At 37.1% G+C, this 20,752-nt stretch overlaps 1 protein-coding gene across 3 annotated transcripts in view; it reads left to right on the forward strand.

Annotated features, from left to right (window-relative positions):
* PALS2 (protein associated with LIN7 2, MAGUK p55 family member) overlaps positions 1-20,752 on the forward strand; it is a 54,111-nt gene that overhangs the window by 16,466 nt on the left and 16,893 nt on the right. For 2 of the 3 annotated variants that reach the window (XM_014894335.2, XM_088163110.1), the window contains exons 2-3: positions 11,184-11,302; positions 16,010-16,162. In XM_014894335.2, coding sequence (XP_014749821.1) covers positions 11,186-11,302; positions 16,010-16,162 — 270 coding nt within the window. In that variant the 5' untranslated portion in view covers positions 11,184-11,185. Of the gene's footprint in view, positions 1-11,180; positions 11,303-16,009; positions 16,163-20,752 lie in introns of all 3 variants that reach the window. The other variant, XM_088163101.1, reaches the window with a different exon arrangement.

Raw genomic sequence — 20,752 nt, forward strand, 5'->3', positions numbered from 1 at the left:
GTGCCTTTTTTTGTTTCAGCATAAATAGGTTTGAAGTGTATGAGGATGTGTATGTATTGCTTTTAAGAAACAGCAATTGCAGTTTGAAGTCGGGAAAGACATAATCTTACAACCTATTTTTTCCCCTCTGAAAACTTTCTTATAGCTCAGATGCAGTCAAAAAGCCAAGTTCCATCATAGTCTTATTTTTACAAGAGAAGCCATTATAAAAAAGATGATGTCATATCAGTAAAAGTTGTTGTTTCAAACATCAGTGCTTTCAGATTTACCTTTCTCAGCAATTTGCCTGTCTCAGAAAATGATAAAGTGCCTTGACAGATATTATTTTTCACTGAGTTTTGCAGTGGTGTGAACTGTTCAAGAAGAAAAGTTCAGCTGTCTTTGCATTTGTCAGTGCTTCTTTTGAAAGAAAGACAAACAAACCAACCAGCACCACCCCCCCCCAAAAAAAAAAAAAAAGCCCTCAAACAAACATTTGAACTGAAAAATGTGCAAAATTTTTCTTAAAATCTCTCTGGTTTTGCTTCAGTTGGAGTGATGGGGTACCTGACTGAAAATTCAGAAGTTCTTAGCAAAACTTAATGAAACCCAACTTGGTATTCTGAGGAAATGGAGTAGAAAATTTCAAACCTGTCAGTATGCATCACATACAGTTTTGAGGATATCCTTTGCTGTTTCACTGCCTGTGCCCACCTTATACAACACAGAACACTGTCATTCTGGATTTACTGCAGTAGATTGGAAATTGACTTTAAAATGAAGGTGGCAAACATTCAAAGAGAGCATTCAAAAAGTGGCAGTTTGCTTAAAAACATGTAGTTCTTAATCCAAGCTGCCCCAAGACCACTAGAAATAAATTTTTCCTGGTGTTATTGTGCCTAGATATTCTTAAATTGAAATTAGATTTCCCACTTTTCATTAAACTCTTATAGTCGTGAATAAATCCTGGTAACATAATGTGGTGAAGTAGTCCAGGAGGTAAAACACATGACTAAAGGCAGTGTGACTTGCTCTGTAAAGTTTTTCAGTTCCCTTCAAAATACAAGTGTCAAGCTGATCTTTTTATCCCTTTTCCAGGGTTCTTGAACATACCCTTCAAAGGACTAAAGGAACTTAACTGTTGAGGGTAATGAATAGACAATTATGTAAATCTTGACTGCATTGAGTTGAAAGAAAGGCTTAGAATGGAGTCTCTTCACTAGAGGAGTGACAGAGATGTATTTTGAGCATTCCTGAAGGTCAATTAAGCCTGTAACATGCCATATTTTGCCATTTCTTTATTAAAACACAAAGGTTTTATGTGATATTTTTCACTATTTAGAAACGTAAGCAGTATTATTCGGCAAACAAATTTGAAAAAGCCATTTTCTATCCACTACATCACTACTAACACTCCAACTGTGTTTGGGAAATTTTCTTTGTGGGTAAAGTTTTAGCTGTGTCCTTAAAATAAGCAAGAACCGTGTCATATGACAAAGGTAGTGAAGTAAATGTTTTTTTATTTTCCTGTTGCAAGTCACCCTGAACTAGAACATCATTGCTTTATTGAATTGCTTTTATTGCTTCCTAATAAGTTTGTTTGGGCAGAAATGGGGGTGTGTGCATGAGAGAGATTAGTTTAGTGGAAGTAGGAACATTAGAGTTTAGGGATGAACTTCAAGTGAAATTTCTAGAAAATGAGGTGATCATGTAAAATTGAAAACTGAGGTACTGGAACAAAGATAATTTCATTGAATGTTATAAATTTTGCAGATTCACTCCTGTCCTAAATTTTTTGCCTTCAGGCTGGGATGCAGTTGAAAATTGAGTGAAATTAAGTAGACTCTGAATTAACTGAACACTTCCCTATGGAAGCATTTCATAGTGGGTCTTTTCCTTTCTATAGAAAAATGGACTAGATATAATAATAGTGTAATTAAATATATTTTTCCTTTTTTATTAAAGAATATGTTGACATAGTCTAAATATTTTCTAAAGTTCTTTAACTAGTTTTGTGCTCCAAAAAGCAGTCTTATATTTCTGTTTTCTGTATCTAATTTTATTAAGCGATTTTTCAAATGCCGTGTAGCATCCATAGTGGAACCTCAAAAATATTTTAGGCCTGCACTGGTACAGTTCTAATTTAAATACCTCCAGTGTTTTAGCTTGGAAGGAATAAAATAAGTACTTCACAGTAGCAGAGGCCTGAAACAGTGCGTGCATGAAATGTTGACATATGGATATGATTGTTAAAAGGGCAGAGGTGCAGTTTTTGAAGTGGCTGCATCATAATGGAGCAATCATATTTTGAAAGTGCTGGGTTTGGATGCTTTCATTTAAAAAAGCATTCTGCTGTTGTTATAAAATAACTGAGAATGTATTATGATACAGCGTTATTTCACTTGATATCAAAACTCTTCATCATAAAATTCTTAATTGTTAGAATTCCTCTGTGTCTCCTACACTTGAAGCTGTAAAAGGAAGTAGTGTTAAAAGCAACAGTAGTATCTGGATGATATGTGGTTTCTGGTGCATTTCCTTGTCTAAGCATTTTCAGTAAAGCGAAAGAGGACCAAAAACGAAGTGCCAAAAACTAATTTGAAACCTAGAGTAATAGCAGTGGGACAAAATATACGTGTAGTGTTTTCTTTGAAGAAAGAGGACATTTTGTTCAGTTACAGTTTTTAATTTTGGAGGAGAGTAAAGTTTAAAGTGATCCTTTGTACTCTTTTGTGACAGACCAGTGGATTGAGCTGACAGTGTGACATAACTGTAAGTTGGTCAAAATAGATCTCATTATCTCTCCGTATCGTTAGAGAGGAAAGTATTAATGGTGTCGTGCAAGGCACTCACGAGACTTGTCTGATATATTTTCCACACTTCTGACTGTCTATGTTGAAAAAAGGTGCAGACTGGAAGAGGTACAGGGCAGCTGTGCCAGGCTTGCTTCTTTCCCATAGCAGAGAAGACTTCTAAAGGGCAGAAAATTGCCTTCTTTATGTTAGAGTAATGAAAACTGAGACATTGTTTACTAGATGCAAAAAAAAATGGATTAAGGGTAGGGAGCAGAAAGAATTGTTTCATCTACATTTCCTATTAACCAGGATTTAAAAATTACCAGATATCTGAAGTGTGGATTGTTTTTAGTGATATCCTCCTGATACTCTTCAGTGGTCAGGTGCCTTCAGACACAAGGATGCAGACACTCCTGAGATGCAAACTGCAGTGGAACCAACCTCATCTCTGGTGATCAGATTCATCATGGGTCTCTGGAGGTGCAGTGTTGTTACTTTGCTACACAGTGGAATATCTAATTTTGTTTATTGAAAGTACGTTGGTTTTTTTGCAGACATGACAAACCACTCTACAGAACGGCTCTATAACTAATATTCTGAACCATGAAATTTACACTGACAGTAGAGTATGTTACAATCCTTGTGAATTTTAGCTTTCTTTGAGAAAATGCGTATCCAGTGTTCTAGATGAAAGTGCAAATGGTTGGAAGAAGATGCTGGTGGCTGAGCATGGACCAGTTGCTGCTGGGGTGCCTGGTCTCAGAAGCGGGGCACAACATGCAGCTTGCCTTATCTGCTACGACAGTGTTGATTGGAGACCAGCAACAAGATGAAAGCATGTTCTTGGAGTGGAAGTTCTGCTTTCTCTTTGGAAGGGTGTTCATTATTTTCTCTTCAGGTCTAATTTTTCTACTTGTATGAAGAAGAGATCTAATTGAGGAATAAGTCTTAATTGTTTCCTAGGTGCCCTTAGGCTGAATTTGTGAATGGGATAAAACTATAAATGGTTCTGCATGGTTTCCCCTCAAGTGTTTTATCAAGAAAAGTGGTACAGTAAACTGATTCTTACATTTGTTTGGGTTTGATTTTTTGTTTGTTTGTAACTTCTTCCTGTGCTATATAACTGTCGTCTTTACTTATGTTAGCATTTTTTTAGCCCTGCTTTCTTCAGGCTCTGTCCTACTGCAACAGATAAATAATACTAAGTCCTGTGGCAGAAATGCAGATACAAAGCTTTGATTCATTTGGAAGAGTGCACATTAGAGAAAGCAATACTTCAAAAACTGCACTTAGGTTGTTGCATCTCTTTTGCTGGCATTTTAGACTTTATAAAAACTGGCATTAATTACCAGAGGTAGTGCAGAGAATGCAAATTTCTTCATCCAGCTACTGTTTGCAAAATACCAGGGAGAATGATGGATGTGTGCAATAAGCTCAGCCTGTTGTATAACTTGAGTAGAGGACAGGATACATTCTGAAACTTTGTTGAATTTCTGCTGTAACTTTTGAGTGCAAAGTAGTATCTTAGACTGCCTATCCAGGGAAAGTTTTGCCTTCGTATAAAAATCTGTTTCAGTATCTTCTCCAGTACCTGAGCTACCAAAGTAGTTGAAGAACTAAGGGTAGTACAGTCTTCACCAAAATTGAAATTTCTCCTGGGGCATGTCCTAGTATTCATTTAAAGTACAGTAGTCTTTACATGACATTAATATCTGTAGCTGAAAAGTAAAAACACAAAAAAAAATTAAAAATTCAACCTTTAAAAAAATTTCTAGTTGACCTGTTTGTGCATGCTCTGGTTTGTGCTGTATGGTGCTTGAAGATTTTTTTTTTTCGGTATACTTGTGTGATGTGTGCATGTATGTCCTTCCCCAATTAATCATTTCTGTGCCTGAATCTTGCATCGTTCTTCCTCTAATTAAAAAAGGTCAGAAAACTTGGTAATACCTAACACTTATATAGGCTTGTCTTCAAAGCATCAAACTTAGTTAGTGAACATCAAGTTAAGTTAGTTGCCTTTGAGCTTTATGGAATATTTTTCTTGGCAATACTTTAAGAAAGAGAAGTCTGACATAATTTCCTTAATACTATATTTTAGTGTATCTGTCCTCAGTATCTTGTTGTTGGTCATGATATATGTATTTAAATAAGACTTAACCTTTTAATTCTGCTAGTTTGGGAATTTTGATGTTTTGTTCCCTTTTTATCTTTGCTGAGATAATTTTTAAATAGTGCTCCTTTTTTTCCCCAAAAGATGCAGCTGTGAGGTCCATCTGTTCGTCAGAAAATTTGTGCTTCGTCTTTTTTTAGACAAACTTCACAGCCTGAAAGAAGTATGTCTGCAGTGTTCAAGCTGGGAAAGGGTTGTTGGCTCTTCCCTATAGCTTTTGTGACCTTCACAGTCATGAAAAATGGGCATGAAAGATATAGTTGAGTCATGTTTGATAAGGGTAGGGACTGCTTGAGCTTCTATTTATAGGTATGTTAAAATAGCTCCATCTTGGCTTGCCAGTAGACTTGTAGAAAATGAAGTAAAAAAAAAAATTAATAAACTTTTCTCGGCACTTATGTTATTTTTTTTCAGTGTGCAAAAGTTCAGTGAGCAGAATTTGAATCTCCAGAGGAACATTCATTCTTATCAATTAGACTTTTCCTTCTTCCTTTAAAAATTCATTGCCATATTTGATTCTGCAGTCAGTAAAGTGTTCATGCTTCAGACAAAAGCTTTCTTCATTAATCAATCTTACTGTCTTTTTAGAGGAGATCTGCTGTGTTTACTGCCTGAGGAAGGGGTTCCGTTTCGAAAAGGTGCCTGAGTGATGGTACAATGGAATGCTGTCCAGGAATGTCTGAGTTAAGGTGGCTGTCCAGGGCTGGCCCAGCACTCCCTGCTTGGCAGTGTCTGTCAGACAGGAGGTGCAAGGTGTGTGTGTTTGAAGGCCCGAGTGTCACTGCAGCCTGCAGCAGGCAGCAGTGTGTGTGCCGTAGGTGACTGATGTGTAGAGGAGCACGGGGCTGGGCTGCAGAGCTGCACTGCTCCTGTAGCCTCGCTGCTCTGGAGCTGTTCTGACAGTGATCCTGCTCAGTGCATGCAGCTGCTGGCTGTGAAAATACAAACATAATGTCGTATGTGCTCACTGCATAGTGCTTCCCCAGAGACTTTTGTCTTAAAATATGGCTTCTGAAACTTACTCTAGCAGTAGTAAGACAGGTTTGTCAGTCTTTCATATATTCTTGGTCAATAGCCTGTTTGTGAATGAACTTATGAAATATTTTCAGAATGTTAACTTGTTCATAGGTACTCCTTTTCTCTGTTCTGGACTGCCAAAAATGCTATAATTTTTGGCTGGGAAGAGAAGTGGGCAACACCAAATAACTTTTTTTTTTTTTTGCTTTGCCTTATATTTAAGCATAATCATCATTATTTAAAAACCTTAAACACGAATGGGAAAATTAGTGTTGTCATTGCTTAAGGGCTGGCAGAGTTACAAATTAATCTTCTTTTGTCTGAGTTTATTGTGTGTCTCGTGAAGCTTCAGTATATCCCTCTTGAAAAGGTTTTAAATCACACAAAAATTATTTCTGAAGTCTATGTATGTGACAAGATTTTAATCTAACTTTTTAGACTTCGTGTGGAGTACCTACCTCTCCAGTAATCCTTGAGGTATTTATTACAACTTTCTATCCAGATGAGTAGGCCATGTGGAAATAAATATGCATGTTTATTTAAATATATTATACATAATTTTCTTTTCATTCCTGTTATTTTGTAAGCTTGGAGACTAATAAAATGAAACTCAGCTAAAAAAAATCTGTGCAAGATATTCACTGTGAAAAACTTTAATTTTCCCCAGTGAGTGACACATTTGTCTTCTGTCTGCAAATCTGGAAAATTTATTTAAATGTATGCTTCCTCTTTCCTCTACATAGAATTAATGTAGATAAGAATTAGGCACTGAAAGAAAGAATAAAATCAAATTTGATAGAAGAATCACAGCTGAGGGCTTGGCAAAAAACTGTATTTTTCTTACAATTACAAGATGAAAAGAGTTATCAGGGTATCTTTTATGTCTGTTTGATCTGAACTTACTATTGTAAGCTATGGTGTGTAAACCTTTGAAACATCCTTTGGTTGTCTGAAGAACTCTGTGGGAATTAGGAGGACTTAATTCTGGTTAGTAAATTTTGCATTAGGATGTAGGATTTCTGTATTCTCACACCTCAGGATGCATGCTGTTTGCCACAGAGATCAATTAACATCTCTTTGCCCCTTTTCCCTTTTTGAAATGGGGTTCAAATGACAAACTAGTTTCCCTGAATGTAGGGTCACGTGTATAGTAGGAATAAGTTGTTCAGTGCATGTACACAGCAGACCAGTATGTTCCTGCTGAGTCTTGCTTGAGGCTTTAAACTCGCTGCAGTTATGAAGAGTTACTTTGAAAATTGACTGTGGAAATTAATTCTATGTGTATTCCCTGTCACGAAAGCCGGGGGCTGGAGTGAAGAGGGGCCTGTTGTAATCTCATTTTCTCTTGGGAATCCCGGCTCAGACTCAGTTCTGTTGTCACTGTTTCCTAAGAATCCCTTTATTTCAGCACCTTGCCTCAACTGAGAGTCTGTTTCTGCTACCTGGTTCCTCCTGGTGTGTCTGGAGGCTGTTGTCAGTGTGTTTCTTGTAATATCTGTGTGTTCCTAGGTGGTTTTGTTAACCATTGTAGTCAGCCATGCCTATCTCATGGTGTCCTCACGAAGTCCTTGCATGTTATGATGAGAGTTTAAAGTTTTCCCCAGATGGGTCTTTGAATATAGAAACAGGCTTGTTTTCAGAGAGAGAGAGGGAGGTGAATGGTAGAGCTCTCGAAGTCGGTATGTTCTTATTATTTTCCTGCAAAAGATGGGACAAGAGAGGGAAGAGAGACCAAATTAGTTTTCCACTGAAGGAAAAGCACGCATTTCCTTTTTATTGTACACCAAAGTACCCAACAATAAGGGGCACTTCTGACAACCTGGTTTATGCAGTTTGTTCATGTAGTTCTTAGTTCCTCGGTATGCCTGATTTAAATGTAAGTTCTACAGGGCTTTCTACCCCCAGTGAGTAACTTCTATCAACATTTCAGGGGCAGATTGACCACAAAAGAGATGTGCAGCTCAAAAGGCAATTTTTGATGGAATGTTTAGATTTGATAGTCTCAAAACTCCTCGGTTCCAACTGTTTCATGCTTGGTAGGACCTGATCTTTTACTTAAAACTTTCCTACATAAATACTTTCATCTTCAGCTTTCATTCCTGCTGCTCAGGAATAAGATACTTTTCTAAAAGCGCTAAGGTGGCTTTAGCCCTGGAAAGAAAAAAGTGAAATTGCTTAAAAGAGTGCTACTTGAAATTCCATGTGTATCTACATTATTCTGAAAGAGCATTGTAATTAAACATGGAAACAAAGTATCTCCTGTTTGTTGTCTGATACGTATTTCTTCCACTAGAAATGACTAAACAAAAGCCTGTTGAATAGATAGAGAAGAAGAGGTTCAATAATATATTTCCCAAAGTGTCTTCCCCTCCTCCCACCTCCACCCTTAGTCTTTAGGTAAATCAAATTGTTTGAAAGAACATGCATTAATATCTAAGGCATATGTAGTCTGTATATTGCTTACTTTCAAAGCTATTTTCACATATTAGCAAATACCAGCTTTTCACATTAAACAGAAGCTATACTTGAGAGTGGCCCATGACATGTATAATACACATAAAACACAGATTAAAATGCATTGTCTAGTCCCTCAAAAAAGGTACCCATGTATTTGTGGCCTATTCTTTTTAAATAAACCAGCAGACACAATTCCTGCTGGAGTATGCTCTTGACGATTTTTTGGCAAATAACATTTGATCATGTTCTGAATTTTTTGCCAGGTGAGTGTAAAGCAGTGAGACATGGTGAAGCATATAAATATTCCTCTGCCCACCATGTGCTAGGTAACAGGTGCAAAGACTGTGGAAGTTTCTCTCATGCTAAAATTATTTTGCTTAACATTGTAACTGATCAAAATAAAGGGGTACTTAAAGGTATTATTGTTTTATTCAACTGCTTAGAAAGATCTTCCCTTTAAGATGGGGAACTATCTATGCTGATGGAATATTGAGCCTCATATTGTGTTCAAACATAAACAATACAGGATGAGTAAAGATGCCTTATCTTGCCTTTTTGGTTTTCTTTCTAATATTGCGGCAGCACTATTTATAGCTAAGAAAATTCTTGCCATGATGGCTGTGCCATGAGAGAAGGCAACCAACACAACTATAGGAAGCTGTTTCTGAGAACAGCTGGTTTTGGTTTTGATGACCTAGAAAGCAAGTCTGCTTTTGTGGATTTCTTGAACTCTGCATGTTGATAAAGCTGGTTGCTGTTTTCTAAGAATACTGAAATATACTTTAGGAGTTCTGATGCTAGATATTTGTGAAACCTTTATTAAATATAATATTAATTTGGAAATACCCTGACTACTTACATGAACACATTCGTCTGAAGCTTAATCTTGCTCTTTACATTTTCTTGTTGATGATAAAGTTTTTATGTAGGGATTATATTTTTTAATTTGATCTAAGGCAGAATTCTGAAAGGCTAACTAAGAAACAGGATATTATCGTGGAGATAAAATGAAGAATGTGTTTATTATAGATGTTTTTGTTACTATCAAGTGCTGGAATTGCAGCTGGTAGTTGAGATGCATACTGTGACTTCAAGGAAGCTTAACATTTTCTCTGATTATTTGTAGAAGAAAAAGTGCTAACCTGAAATCCTTTAAAAAGAATTTACATAACTGTTAAAAATGTAAAGAAAGCTTATTATTCTAACACTTGCATTATTATGCAGCACCTATGACGTAAATTGGCCAGAAACATCTGCCTGCTTCTGCAGATATTACAGCTTGCATGACTACGTTAAAAGTCACGAGTCTTAAACTGGGAATTGAGAAAATGTGAAAGAAGGCAGTTGCATCTGGAGTTGAACTAGTCAGGATGTAAAACATACCTAGTCTGGGGAAGTTGTGGACTGTTTACACAGTAATTTCGTGACTTTAAGTAATGTGTGATTGCTGACAGGACTTTGTCTTTTACAAAGTAGAAATAATGCTGCTTCAAAATCTGAAAGCATAAAGTGTCATTTTCCCTCCTACTCACAGTTTGACAGAAAAATCACTTTTTTGGAGCAAAAAGTGTGGTTATAGCATTTAAAATAATGCAGGGCTTTTGACATGCACTGCTATAGTTAAAATGTGGCACATGAGTTGATTTGCTTGTTGAAAAGTCAGTTCCACTTAACAGAAAGAATGGCCAGAAATTTTTTTCTTCAGATGGAATTTTCTAGGAAGAATTGCAATCAGAAAGTAGGTGTTGAAAAATGCCATTTGTTCTGTTACTGTGTAAGTTTCATAATAGCTTTCATTATAAAGCAGTGAGGAAAGTTAAGGGTAAATTCCTGTGTGGGAGAAGGGGCATATAGGCTTTTCTAATTCTCTTGATATATACTACTCTGCAACATGCAGAGCATTGCAGAACACTGGTTATTCCAAGGCTTCTGAGGTTATTGAGGATCTCAGTAGATTTTTTTAGTACACCTGTGTGTGTCTGAGCACGCATGTTTGACTTGGCAGGAGTTTAAAAGAATAAAGTTTGGAACAAGAACAAATTCTCATAACTTACCTCGATGGCTTCAGGAGAGCAGGCAGCTGGGATGGTGGCATTTTCTGACATTTCCTTGGGCAGCAGTGCTCACTCTCAGCAGGTCTGAGGGTACTGGGCAGGCACAGCAGGATGTGCTTCCCATTGCAGTGTTTTACGGGACCAGGCTGGTGTTAGCATCTGCTCTGTGTGCACTTAGCGCCAGAATGCAGTGGGTCAGGAGTGGCTGTAAAGGTCTGCTGGAGGTGAACACAAGTATCCCCATAGTGAGAGCTGCCTTGGAAGCAGATTTTTGGTCTTAAAAAATTGCTTTGGAACTACATACTCTTTTTTTAAAACAGTGAATCTGCCTCTACAAGCATTGTAAAACTTGTGGGTTGCTGTGTGTATGAGGGCTGGAAACTTCTGAAAAAGTTGAAATGAAAAGAGTACTGAATGAGTAGCTTTTATTATATTTGGAAGATTATGCATACCTTATACATAGTTTATACTTGTTTGTTTTTTCAATCCTTAGCAGCAAATCATGGAAGGAATGTGCTGGGCCTGGATTAAATCTTTATTCCATTTTTCAGTCACGCACACAAAAAAAGTTCTTTTTCTCTTCTGTCCCCTTGCTCTCAGTAGATGTATTTGACTGCTTAGCATCTTTAATGTGGTGTTTCTCAGAGCTTTTGCTCCTTATGGAAGCCTGTTTTGGTCAGTATTTACTTTTTGTTTTTGTTTTGTCAGCAGCCATGCAGCAGGTCTTAGACAACCTTACTGATCTGCCGACATCGACAGGCGCTGAAGAAATAGACCTGATTTTTCTTAAAGGAATTATGGAAAACCCTATCGTAAGATCACTTGCTAAGGTATTTAAATTTGCTGTTTTGAGTAGAATCTGGGAATGTTTTAACTCTTATATTATTGTATGAATACTGAGTGTGGGTTGAGGTATCAACAACGCATTGTTGGTACATCTTATTAAGAGACTTGAAGGCCAGCTTGAAGGTGAGGTGTTGGTAAAGTGTAATTGCTGTGCATGCTGGTTAATTGTTATATAGAAAAATCTAAAGGAAGATGAAAAATTCAGAGACTAGAGAAATAATGTGGTTAAATTATTTATGAAGAAAATAAAGTATTTGAAATTAGAAGCAGTTGATATTAATGTGGTCTTGTAACCACTGTTGTGTGCCAAATCCATATGCCTTCTGACTTTCAGTGTTTTTGCCAGAGATGAAAAGTGAGAGCAGTCACCTTCATTATCCTATGGCATAAAAAAGTTTTCATCGTTAGCTCAAAACTACTTTCTGTTATACCAGGAAAATATTTTCTCCATGCCCTTTCCTGGATCTCAGACTAATGCTTTTGCCTTTGATTGTTGGCTCTCTAAAACATGGATTACCCTAAGTTTTTGTTCTTGGGTTATGAAAATCTTATATGTATGGGTGGTAGCAATCAATTATAAATATGTAAGGTGATATTCACAAAAGCGTTTTTGGACTCTGTAATTAAAATGTAGCTGGTCTTACCAGTAGGAAATGTAGTCAAATATTCTACATCACTTATATTCGTTCTTAATCTTACTTCATAAAAATAAGCTTCTTTCATGAAGAAAACACAGCTGACTTAAATACAGCTGTTTCTGTAATAGGAACAGACAGCTGAAAGCAGTGTCCTCTGGGCAGGTATGAAATCCTCTGTAAAGCTAAAGGATTGTTGTCCAGGGATTTTGTTCAGTATAAAAATCTGGAAAGGAAAACTTCTCATGAGAATTCATATAAGAATTTACTTCTGTTTAGCTGTTCAAAAAATTTGTTTTAAGTTGAAGACATGGCATAGTAATAAACTAAGAAGTAATGGAAGTATATTGTGTGCTGGTGAGATGACTGCAGAGGGAAAGATTTGTGTACTAAATTTACTAGAGTAAGTAAAAGCATTGTTTTACTGACAATGGGAAAAACTTTAAGTATCTGCTGCATAGGTCGTCTTTAATATTAATCATGAAGAAAATGTTCATTGCAAAGCCTTTTTTCCTTATCAAGAATTTGTGCTTTAATGGCCAGTAACAATTAGGTGGAATTTAATGACTAACAGATGTAAAAAAAAGTGCTAGTAATGGAAACAGATTTTTAATTGTACACATGCTTTATCTAGAATACTTAGGGGTTTTGTGTTCATATGGCGTGACTGCACTCATATTTTCTTTGTAATTATTTTGGAAAAATCCTCAGTCTTAACCAACAGTGCTAAATAAAGATAAGATCAAAACACATTTGGTGAAGCGTATGTAATTCACATATATATCTATTTGTTCCTAAAAATACATAAACTTGCTTTTCTATTAGAAGAGCTGGTTTTACCAGAATTGGCAGTTCTCTGAGATGGTTATGTTATTTAAGCAGAATCATTTCAAAGCAGGCCAGAAATGCAAAAGCTTTTTCATTTTCCTTTATTAGCCAGTTATTATTCATTATGTAAAGTATGCCAAAAAGGACAATAAGAAACTTGGGGAAATGTGCCACAAGCTATACAAGCTTATTTTCTCCTTTTGGTCCTTACATAAATGAAGACAAACAATAAGCGTAGTAGTTAGTTTATAGTATTTTGCAGGAGTTTGGCTGATCTTTTAAAACTGGATTACATTCATTTCACACTTTTCTTGTATAGAGTAAAGGCAGTAAGGTAGCAAGTACAGGGTTTTTTTGGGATAAAGTTCTTTCACTGAACCTTTCCACTTTTCCAGTAGGTGGTAGAGGAAAGGAGAGCTAATTGTTATAATTGTAAAATGTTTTTTCCTGTCACTGGTATTTATAACATCATAGAGTAGTTTTGGTTGGAAGTGGTCTTTAAAGATGACCTTGTCTAACCCCCTTGCAATGAGCAGGGACATTTTCAACTAGATCAGGTGGCTCAGGGCCCTGTCCAGCCTGACCTTGAATGTTTCCAGGGATGGAGCGTCTACAGCCTTTCTGGGCAACCTATTGTGGTGTTTCACCACACCCATCCTAAAACTTTTCTTCCTTATATCTAGTCTCAGTCTATCCTCTTTTAGTTTAAAGTCATTATGCCCTGTCCCATTGCTAAAAGCCCTACTAAAATTTGTTCCTATCTTTCTTGTAAGCCCCCTGTAAGTATTGAAAGACTGCTATAAGGTCTTCCCAGAGTCTTCTCTTTTCTAGACTGAACAACCCCACTTCGGTATCTTTCTTGTGCTGATGTGTGTTCAATCCTGACTAGTCTTTAGCATTAATATGCTTTTTGGAAAACAGTTATTGAACTTGGAACAAGCATGAATTCTCCTCAGTTTTGCTAATGAACTGTGGTATCAAAATGCTCTTCTCCTTTCTGCTGTCACACTATTGCTTTTAGCATTGTAGCACAGCCTACAGCAGACCAGGTGAATGCCCAATCCAGCCAAGGAAGCATCTTGGGAGTAATCTATAAGTGTTTAGTCTAGTATTTAAGATGTCAGATTGCTGGAGGTATAAGCTTTATTATTTGAACATTTGGCAGTCACGATAAATACTGAATGCACAGAAAGGCTCAATTCAGTATTGATGTTTCTGAAATGTTCAATTGAAATGAAAAAAAAATCACAATATACAAGTTAGGTATTCCTATTTGTTTGTTTTTTAACTTATTCATACCATTCCATGTCTTGATCCTCCTCAACATATTACAGGGTCAGAGATTTTCACTGATAAAACTTTATGTTCCCCAGTATATGCATGGCCTTGATTTCCGAGTGAAGGGTGAGGATATTTGTATTTAGATGATATCACTCAGTGTTATGGTGGTTTTTTGAAAACAGTGGGTGATAAAAAAGGTAATCCATATTCTTTAATCTTGTAAAGATTTTGCAGTTGGGTTATGTTTAAAAATCACTAGATTTGTGTTTTTACTTGCTGTAAAAGAATTAAACTTTAAAAGAAGGATCATGTTTACTGTATGTATTCTGAACAAAATAGCATTCTCTTATAAAGAAGAAAGTGTGTAGGTGCCGAGCTTCCTATAACTTTGTAATCAACAGCCATTTGTTTTGTGTGTATTGGTGTTGGAGAATGTTTGGAATGCCTTTATGTTAAGTTAACCTTTCCATAATTTGGTCATCAGGGCTGCAGAAATAGTATTTTATGGATAGGAAGTACAGTTTAATACTCAGATGATTTCAGGAAGCAAAGTTTTCTGCTTTTAGCAACATTTACTGTCTGTTTTAAAGCACTAATAAGAGAGCAGAAGTGCTTGCATACCTTCAAATTAGATCTATGGGAAGTATATATAGATGACTGAATTATACTTATTATGTATTTGGTTTTAATATGCCAAAATAACTATTCCTTTGTAAGTTTCTTGTTGCTACAGTGTTGAAAATAACTTTTAATTGAGAATCTGAGTTATTTTTGGCCTCCTTATTCCCTAATTCTATCATAGAGCTCTGTCTGTAATAAATAAGTGAAGCATTCAGAGATGCTTCTCTTCCTGCTCAAAGCATCTACCTTTCAATGAATTTCAGTGTCTGCAGAGTTCAGGAAAGGATTATGTCTGCAGGAATAGCTCCAGAAACAGATGAAATGTTATCAAAGAATCACAGAATGATTGAGGCTGCAAGGGACCTCTGGAGGGCATCTGGTCAAACTCTCCCTACTCAAGCAGGGCACCTGGAGGTGGTTGCCCAGGACCACATCCAGACAGCTTTTGAGTATCTCCAGGCAGGGAAACTGCCATCTTCTCTGGGCAACCTGTGCCAGTGCTCAGTCACCCTCACGCTGATTCCTGATTTTCAGACAGAGCTTCCTGAGTTTCATTTTATGAATGTCCTGTCACCAGTCACCTCTGGAAACAGGCTGTCTCTGTCCTCTTTGCATAGCATAACTTTTATACACATTGGTGAGATTTCCCTGAGCCTTCTCCTTTCCAGGCAGAACAGTCCCAGCTTGATCAGCCTAGCCTCAAACATAAGGTGCTCCAGACCCTTCATCATGTTTGTGGCCCTTCACTGAGCTCTTTCCGGAATGACCAGTGTTCCAGGTGTGGCCTCACTAGTGCTAAGTAACACTCACTCTGCTAGTAACACTTCTAATGCAGCCCAGGGTACTGCTAGCTGCCTTTGACTCTAACTCTTTTTTGGCATTTCATTCAGTTAGGCAGATTTTTTCTGTAGAATGTGCTGTTCAAAAGGTGTTTGAATGGGATGAGTCAGAGGTAAATGTTTTTCTTGCAGACTGTGAAAAGATCCCATAGTTCCTTTTTTGTCCTTCTTCTAGAAGGTGTACTTGTCCAGGATTCCAAAGCAGGAAAGGTCTTGAGGTGCTATACTGTTGATAGAGCAGTGCTTGGTATGTATAGCATAGAGGAGATAAGGACTTAGAAGCCTCTCTGGTATGTGCTGCTCATAAAATTTGTTGGATCATGTAGTTGAGCATGCAAAATCCTTCAGCAGTTAAATCAGGTTATCCTATATATAATTTTACTGGCTTTTCTGCTGCAGATTGCACTGAGAAATTACTTGAAAAGTTTATAAATTTTAACCACTTAAAACTTATTTACATTATAATCTCATGTATTTAATCTTACAGGCTCACGAGCGACTGGAGGATTCCAAACTTGAGGCTGTCAGTGACAACAACCTGGAGCTGGTGAATGAAATTCTTGAAGACATCAGTCCCTTAGTAAATAAGGATGAAAATGTTGCAGAATTGGTTGGAATTCTCAAGGAGCCTCATTTTCAGGTGCCATCTTTTTACTGTATGTTACCAGCTTGCTGTATCAGTCTCCACATACACATCTAGGAATAATAAAGAAACCAAACCTGAACTATAGCAAACTGTAATATGTAGGATTTTACTCCAAATAAAAGGTAAATCAGAAGCCATGTTACAAATAAGCATGATTTTATTCTTTGATATAGTTTCAAAAATACTTTTACTCACTGTATTAAATTCTAATGGAGCTTCTGTTAAAATCTTGGACAGGCTTTTAATTCCTGTATGACTGGAGTTTCCATAAAAATTCCCTGAAGGCTTGCTTCATCTGTAACATTTCTATGATCAGTTCCTGATCATGAGCATTGTGTGCATTTCAGTTCAGCTGTTGGCATTCATACTCGTGTGTAAGACATGCGGTTTGCAGAGTGAATTAACGTGATTCTTCTGTGCTCTGGTCTGCACTGCAGCTGAAGCTGAGACTCTGCATCCCTCTCACTGTTGCTCTGCTTAAGTGAAGTGTTGACATCTGCTTGTCAAAAGCAGATGTTTTTCCATTTTGCTGTTTCTATGATTAGCTTCTGTACTGAGCCTCGAAGATCAAGATTTGAAAATCCTTCATAGTTTCTGCCCTTTCTGGGTAGGGTTCAGTGGACTTTGCTACTTCAGTGGACTGCTAGTAAGCTAAAGGTATTCTGTAGAAGACCATAAACAACCTTTTGCCACAGTATAAGTGGTCTTCTTTTGGCAGACAGGTATGAAGTCATAGGCATTTTTGGGATAGATGAGTTTAAACACACTTTTTTCCCAGATTTTCAGTTACGTGTTATACAGATATAGCAGTGAGATATATTACTGTTTAACATGGATAAACACTTGAAATGCTGTTGGTTGTATTGTGTCCTATTGGAAAAAGGATCACTTCAAGAATTCAGCTTTGGAGGCAGTAGCTCTTCTGAGTACTGACAGTTCCTTTGCCTCTCCTGTGTTGGCTTCCCTTGTGCTCTTACTTGTGCAGAAAGGCATCATAGCTAAGTGATCAAAAACTGATTTGGAGACTTACTGGTGCATAAACCTGCAAATCAGTCTTCAATCCCATAGTAGAAATTGGTACTTGAAAAGGACTGGATGAGCTTGTAGGAATTGATAATTAAAATGCAACAGGATTAGAACTGAGGACCAACTGGTGCACTGGCAGACCTGACAATGATCCGTTGTGTTAGACAGAGAAAATAAAGCTGAAAGTCAAAGAGGATGATGAATCAAAAGATGAAAAGGGCATAACAATTGAAGTGCTGCACTTTGAAAGGCACAGTAACAATGATCTCTGGAGAGAAATGGCGAAGGCCAGAGACAAGCTTGGGAAAAGGATCTTTGGGGTGGAAACTGGAAATGGCCTGGAGGAGACAGATCAAATAAGAATTTTTGGGTGAATAAGAATCAAGTAAGAATTACTGGGTGAATAGCCAACACTAAGGCAAACCCAGCATTTATTCCTGTTCAGTGGTCAGATCTACAGAGAGGTAGAATGTCATGTTGGTGTCAGATACTTCATTAGTTCAGGCTTAAGCAGCTTAAACATATAATGTAAAAGGTCCAAAATAGCTGGTGAGTTAGAATGTCAGTATTTATGCTCTTTCTTGTACTTTTTTTGTTGCTTGATATACAAGGAGCAGATGTGAAACTGCATATATATTCTACCTTAACTTTACAGTTTTGCTCAGATTTTTTGTTCGTGCTTCCTAATTGCATATTAAAGGTCCATTTAGCAAACATCTCTTCTGTTTTCCTTCCCTGTTCCAGCAGCAGGCGTCTAGTGAAGACTGTAAGGCTAGAGCAAGCCAACAGTGATACCTTCCAAAATCTGTTGTGAAGATTTGGTGACTTGTTGCTCAGAATTCTGAGTGAGAAGTATTACCATCCACCTGTTGTTCTCTTCCATGAGCTTATTCAGTTGTTTTTTTAACCCATGTGCAAATCTGTCATTCACGGCATCCCCCCGTCTGAGTGGAGCCTGTGCTCTTTTAGTTTTGAGACTGTCTCCTGTCAATTTCACTTAATATTCCCATCCTCTTGTGTAGGAAGAAAGTGAACAGTTTTTCTTAATCAGCTTTTCCATGTTACTTTTGGTTGGAGAGACCTCATTGTGTCTGTCTGTGTCAAGTAAATAAAATGAAGGGAAGCAAAGGTATATACAGCATGGATTTCTGAAGTGGTGTCATAATTTCTATTGCATTTCCTACTCATGGCATAAAAGTTCCTAGTATTTGGTTTGCCTATTTAACAGCTGATGAATAGAAGAGAAAAGTTCAGTTAGATGGGACGTAAGAGTGCTCATCCACTCCAGCTGCCTGACCAGTTCAGAGGTGACTGAGAATTAAAGCCTGTTATTAAGGGTACTGTCCAAATGCCTGTTAAACATTGACAGACATAGGGCATCAACCGCCTCTTTAGGAGCCTATTCCAGTGTTTGACCACCCTGTCAGTAAGGAAGAGGTACCTTTAGGCTTAGGGAGAGTAGATTGCTTGTTAGGCTCAGTTTGGTTTTGTATTGTTTACATCTTCGAGATACCATTTCTGAGTCTGTCAGTTAATATATTAAACTAGGATTGTGTTTTCCCTTGCAGTCAGTGTTGAATTTCATTTGCCTTGTTCTCAGTCTATTGCTCATGAGGCGCCTCTGCAGGTTGCAGTCAGTTGTTTTAATCCATCAGCAAACTGTCATTTCACTTCTCATCCCCATTTCCTAGGTCATTTATCTGATACGTCAGTATATTGGGAGGTGTAGAACTGAGCCCTGATGCCTGTGGAAATCACCTGATGACATGAATTCTGAAAACTAAAAATACTATATTCCTGACACCAATTTTTTCTGGCTTCTAACCATTATTTTCTTCCACTTGAAAGCCTTACTGCTTATCCTGTTGTAGTTTTGTTTCTTTAAAAGGCTTCTACCAAAGGCCTTACAGAAATTGATCTGTATTAAAAATTCTAACTGCCTTGTTGCCATTCTTGGTAACTCTTCCGAGGAATCTGACTAGATTTGAGAAGTATGACTTCCTTTATTAAAGCATATTGATGCTTTCCATTGATCTGTTTTGTCCAGTCATTCTGGGTTTTATGGAAACTTCTGATTTGTTTAGTATCAGCATTGGACTTACTGTTTTGTAGTTTGTTGACTCTTCTTTGAAATCCAGTTTAAATATTCATGTTATGGTTATTGCTTATATGCTGCTTTTTTCCCTATAGTGTTGGGTGAGTCATGTAAGAAAAACACAGTGCAACTTTTTTTACTGCAAAACATGGATTTTACAAAAAGGGCAAAAAAGTGTGAAAGGAAGAACAAATAGATGGTTAGGGTAGTTAAATGCTGCCCTGGAGAACTGGCCTATTCATCACCCTGTCAGAACTGGAATTAATTTTTAAAAAGTCTGAGGAAGCTTTAACTTATATTTTTAAAATTTATTCTCTGTGTGCCTCTTGTGAGGCATTCAGTCTCATTTGCAGAAACAATGAGCAGTTTTGGCTGCTGTGTATGGGCAAAAGCATCTATCTACTTACTTCTTTAAAGTATGTCTGCTGCTATTCAATTCTGAAGCAAAAAATTAGGGAGAATTTTCAGCCCTTTGTACTGTACTTTGTAATTCCATTATCCATGTGAAGGCAAGCAAAAAATCAGCTGAGGCCAAAGCACTGATTTTTTAAATTTAATTGCTATCATAGTTATGACCATTCTAGAAGAAGTTCTAGGACAAATTGCAGACCAAATGTGGATATAATATCTTTTTTAAGGCTTGGGAAAACTATATATCTCCTTCTCCAAAAAGGAAACAGAAAATTACCTAAATACTCAAGAAATAAGTGCTATCATTTCTGCCTCATTTGGTGCAAGGAGGCATATTCCAAATTCTGCATGAAGGGAAAAAGGAAAAATAAAATGTCTATCACACTTACAGAAAATGTCATTTGCATCCTTTCTCTAGTTCAGTAAAAGTGCAAACAACCAACCTGACACTTTAAAAGTTTCATGGACACTACTGTGTAGCTGGTTTAGAGGCTTTGTATTTTACAAATGAATGGTGCCACTTTATCACAGTGTCACCTTACAGTTGTAACTTGCCTTGGCATGCAAGTATAAAATGTGATATATAAGGCATCAGTGCAGTAGTTTGTTTGAATGTATAATTTAGTTCTAGAAAAAACAAATTACAGGACTTCATTTTTTAACACATTTTTGTAGAAGAGCATTTGGGAAGGACTAAATCTGGAGTAAAGGTGCATGTGTGGCTGTATTATTCCTTCTCTTTTCTCCTTTATTTCCTCTTCTTTCATCCCTTCCGCTTTTTACCCTTTTTAGTTTTAACTGAACTTTTCAGAGGTCAAAGTGTGAAAGTTATAATGAGTTTCATAGTATTGATGGCTAGCCTGTAGGTCAGTATGTGTTGGAGAGCCAGCTGGCATATGCAGCACATAGAAAAGGCTGTAACTAGTCTTTCCAGATAGGAGTGGTAAGAGAGATTGCCTTGAGGAAAGAAGAAGCAGTTAAAAATTTTCACACTATTGGAGTGGTTAAACATGCAGAAGAATCACTTCTGCTTCTTCTTGGAAGAGCTTGTT

This window comes from Sturnus vulgaris, chromosome 1 (genome assembly GCF_052056855.1).
Source record: "Sturnus vulgaris isolate bStuVul1 chromosome 1, bStuVul1.hap1, whole genome shotgun sequence".
Lineage (NCBI taxonomy): Eukaryota > Metazoa > Chordata > Aves > Passeriformes > Sturnidae > Sturnus > Sturnus vulgaris.